This window comes from Misgurnus anguillicaudatus, chromosome 25, assembly GCF_027580225.2.
Source record: "Misgurnus anguillicaudatus chromosome 25, ASM2758022v2, whole genome shotgun sequence".
Lineage (NCBI taxonomy): Eukaryota > Metazoa > Chordata > Actinopteri > Cypriniformes > Cobitidae > Misgurnus > Misgurnus anguillicaudatus.
In genome coordinates, this window is record NC_073361.2 from 20534840 (window position 1) to 20539323 (window position 4484).

Here is a 4484-nt window from a genome sequence, read left to right on the forward strand (position 1 = left end):
AAGCACAGTTAAATTGATGATAACAATTTCAAAAGAAATCCACACGTCAGTGTTGTCAGGCTCGTATTCATCCATCCCTATGCTTTATGAGACAATATCGAGACAGCTTACTAAAACGGTAAGCCTGTACTTTTAGTCAGTTAGCATGATGACAGGTGGCGTCAACTTAGATGACAGATATGCCATTATAGCTTACATTGAAGTAGCCATAAATTAGAGGAAATACTATTAAAATAGTTAAATTATAGTGTAAGAAAATTATAAAGATTAGCAAATTGTACATTTACAAATTTGCATTTACAATGATTTAGTTTTTGCGATATACTAGAATATGTTTTTCACATATTTTACATTATTGCAGCACCTCTTTTCCCAGTCTGTAATGCTGTTACTTCCAAACTCTATAAAGCCCCCCTTCTGAAACCGTTAACTTCTTCTGATTGGTCAGAGTAAGAGTGTTTTAAAATGCTTTGTCCTTCTGGTGCTTCGGAGCTTCAGATTTTCAGGTGTTATCCATGGTGTTATGTTTGGTGACTTTCACTTGAAAAGTGTATTTTTAATTGAGTACACGAAAGTAAATGTACACAATTGTTATATTATACCAATCTTTTTAATACAGTGGAATTGCTTAGTATTAGGTTAGTATTGTTCAAAGTCTAAAATTCAAAAATTATATAAAACCTAGAATCACCCCTGCATTTAGTTGTCATATAGTTATAAGTAATGATCAATTTCCTTCAGAGTTTTCAGCGCTTCATGTTTGAACTTGTTTGAAAAAAAATTAAGCTTGTTTTAGTTATCATTGCTGTGCCATCTGAAAAACATGTTTCCGACTCCAGATGCAAAAGAATGAGCTGTAAAAGAGTCCTCCGTAGAATTCAAAATCACATAAGATCTGAGGGACCAAAGGCCACAGCAGCACAACGAGGAACACAAGAAGCATATCCCAAAAAAGCCTCATAGGGAGGGTGCTGAAATATAATCACAAACACACAGAATATTTAACTTGTAACTGTTGAATATAAATAGATTTTTTCAATCTGATGTGTTTATGAAATCATTAGATATGTGTCAGGTGACCTTATTGCAAGTGGTCACTGTTAGCAATAATAACAACATCTAAACATTCGAAAATTTTGTGATCGAATCACGCAACCACATTTTGTTTATGTACATGTATATATAATGAATGTATGAGTATACCTCATCTGTTTTCTTCTCCATAGTGTCCAAATATAAAATAACTCAAATACTGCCATTATTATGGAGTTAACAATGACACTCCATACTATCCAATAATGAACACTCAGCCAATTCCACGCAAAGTCAATCAGTAGCAGATAGGGCATCAGACAGACCTTCACCCAAAACTTCATCCACTGACGCAAGCTTGGCTCCTGCTACATACACACAATTACTCTGTGTTCTTACATTTTAGCTGTTATTTGTTAACAATGAGAAAGATCTCAGATACAAACCAGTATGTTGTCGGGCGGGACATCCTGCACTAAATTGTTTGTGTGTGCAGGGTAGATCATGTGAATGAAAGGTAGAAAAGTGTCTTCATAATCAAACAGGTACAAGTAGAGAAAAGTGATGCGTGGAAATGCTCTCAGACCAAACTGTAGAAACAAGCTTTTTCCAGGATTTTTGGCCTTGGGCAGGAAAGAAAATTACACAAACTCATGAGAGAAATACAATGGTTATTGTTAATTTCAAAAGTAGACAGGAAACTAAAGACTGCACTACAAAAACATATGAAAACTCGTCCATTTTTGACCCAACCATGGTTTAAAAATAACCCAGCATTTTTTAGAGTGATGATTATGGTTGCACCAAACACCAATTCACCAATGCTTGGTTCAACCTGATACAATAGAAATTATAGGGTGAAGGTGGTGTATAAATAATGGCCCATTTCTATTGATTACCATTTGTGGGAAAGTTCATTGGTGGTGAATCTGAAACTGGGCTCTTTACAGACATCATTTATCAGAGAAAACACAACATACACACCTTGTACTCCCAGAGATTCTGTTGCAGTTTGAGCTCTTTGATTTTTTGGATTTCGTTCAGCATGACTTGTCTGTGTGATGGATTTTCAATTCTGAATGGAGCAGCAGACAGTTCTTCATCTCTAACACGAGACAACAAACTGACAAACACATACAGATCAAATAAAGCCTGCTGTAACATTCATTGGTGGCAAAAACCTTTTCGTAAGTACTTATGCACTTGTTTTAGGTGTTTGTCACACAAACATGAACAAACACATAATGTGAAAAAAAAACGGTAACACTTTATTTTACGACCCGCAAAGTACCGCGTAATTAAACCGAATTTACAGCGTACCTATTTGTAACAACAGAGTACCTCTACAGTACATACTTGTAGGTATAAGGGAACAATATGTTAAGTTTGGGGTAATGGGGTAAGAATATATGGAAAATTATTCTCTAAGTATTTCATAACTACAGGGTACCTATTGTAATATTACGTGGTATGTATGACTTACGTCTATGGGTAATATGGTTTATGTTTAATATGTTTTTTTTTTCATATTTGCTACTTACCTGATGAAGTGTATTGTATAGCCTACAGTTGATGTCTACAAGCTACGTCGGCAAATAAAATAGAACAGCACAATAAAATTAATAGCAACTTGTACCTCTTTGATCTGTATATGTATACAGGACTTACCAAGTAACTCTTATATTTGCGGGCTGTAAATTAAAGTGAAGAAAGTTTTTAAAACCTTTTAAAGAAATTTCGCGCTCTACACCTGCGCAGTAGCCTACGCATGTAGTCGTCTTTTGCTTTAGCGGGAGCTGATATCTGCTGTTGTTTCATTCTGGTTTGCCATTGCATAATTATATTTGGCTAAAATACTTGTGTTTACACATGTTGCAAAGTTTTATTCTACCAATGATAACACCTATTAAAAATAAACAAATAGCGTGCTGCTTTGTGGTCATTATTGTGTCATTTGAAATAAAAGTAAATAAATTGCAAAGCACCCGCAAATGTAAGAGTTTCCTGGTAAATAGGGAATAAGTTGCTATTTTTATTGTACTTACCTTAAAGAAAAGATAACCACATTAAATCAGCTGGACTTTTGTTTTTAAAAGCAAGTAATAGGCTTCTAAAATAAAAGTGATGTGCTGTTATATTTATTTGCCGATGTGGCTCGTAGATATCGACTGTATACAACATTCAGTAGTCAATATGAAAAATTCACAATAAAATCATAAAAAAAACATAATTTCCCCATAGACTTGACTAAGTCATACATACCATATAATATTATAATATGTACTCTGTAGTTATAAAATACTTAGAGTATAAATAATTTATAATTCTTCATATTCTTACCCCCTTATTACCCCAAACTTAAAATATTATTACCTTATACCTACAAGTACGTACTGTAGAGGTACCCTGTTGTTACAAATAGGTACGCTGTAAATTCGGTTTAGTTACGCGGTACTTTGCGGGTCGTAAAATAAAGTGTTACCAAATATTTTTATTGAGGAGCTAAATTAGTTTAAAAACAATTTATATTATTTGTGTCTAACATTTAGTTAAAAAAATTAAGTCAAACAATTAAGATGAAATGATTACAATAATTAAAGCACATAACTTACATGTGTCTCGCAACACCTGTTTTCTGCACCTTTACTGTTCTGATACTTACCATAGAATGATAAAAGAATCCCGTTCTTACCACGCTTGAGTGAACGTTCTATATGACGTCATAATGGGGAATTATTAGGGTATGCGTCCCTAACAACTTGCCTAACAACCAGTAGTGGACATGGCATATGGCCAGATATTGCTTTTCCTGACATATGTTTGTCTTGCCTAACAAACCATCCCACCTTACTGGCAAGGCTCATCATAATGGATGTTTTTAATGAATGCTCACTGACAAAACTTTGCAATTACACAGAATAAGAGTATTAATTAATGTATACTTCGTGTATTTTTTTATCACAACAGTCTACATACCTGACATATGGCTCTTGCTACTGATTTACTTCTCTTTTGAGTGGCAAAACATTCAACAAAATGGCTGGCTGTTTTAGCGGCGGCCGCAAAAATGTCAGTTTAACTGACAATTACCAGTAAAAATCTAATTTAGTTGCACTTGATAGTGACCCTAGCAACTTGTCAACCACCTGTGGTCAGTGGACATGGACGATCCATTTACTTCTCCTTTCTGTGTTTCTTTGCAGTCTGTAAAACGATAGCTCCGAATTTTTGTTAAATCAGTTAGTACAGTCCATCGCACAACAGCCTTTTCCCCATTTAGAAGCGTTTTCCCCCTGTTTTTGCTGATTTCACACTGTACACAAATGCTGCCGCTGTCTTTTGGCACTCAGTGGGCGTAACCGCAGTCACTTTCGTCGAAGGTGACGTCACGTGCTCTATCCTTAGCTCCACCTGCAGGGCTTGATGCACTTTACACGCCCAGAATTCAAATC

At 35.1% G+C, this 4484-nt stretch overlaps 1 protein-coding gene across 2 annotated transcripts; it reads right to left on the reverse strand.

Annotated features, from left to right (window-relative positions):
- Window positions 1-588: 588 nt before the first annotated feature.
- LOC129426013 (bifunctional apoptosis regulator-like) lies at window positions 589-2223 on the reverse strand. Of its 2 annotated transcripts, none has more exons than XM_073864010.1 (4): window positions 2017-2223; window positions 1479-1655; window positions 1204-1397; window positions 589-971 (listed from the first exon to the last, which is right to left on the reverse strand). In XM_073864010.1, the coding sequence occupies exons 1-4, from the start codon at window positions 2194-2196 to the stop codon at window positions 800-802; spliced, it is 723 nt and encodes a 240-aa protein (XP_073720111.1). In that variant the 5' UTR covers window positions 2197-2223; the 3' UTR covers window positions 589-799. The 2 variants fall into 2 exon arrangements, with proteins under 2 accessions (XP_073720111.1, XP_073720109.1); XM_073864008.1 differs by having other exon boundaries at window positions 1204-1400; window positions 2017-2212.
- Window positions 2224-4484: the final 2261 nt, after the last annotated feature.

What these genes read in the sequence shown, in the direction of transcription:
- LOC129426013 (XM_073864008.1), bottom strand. Translation starts at nt 2,196, where the DNA reads ATGTTACAGCAGGCTTTATTTGATCTGTATGTGTTTGTCAGTTTGTTG. An exon ending in TCCCGCCCGACAACATACTG is followed by an intron (nt 1,401 to 1,478) that starts GTTTGTATCTGA and finishes GTGTGTATGTAG; the next exon opens with CAGGAGCCAAGCTTGCGTCA. An exon ending in TGGAGAAGAAAACAGATGAG is followed by an intron (nt 972 to 1,203) that starts GTATACTCATAC and finishes ATTATATTTCAG; the next exon opens with CACCCTCCCTATGAGGCTTT.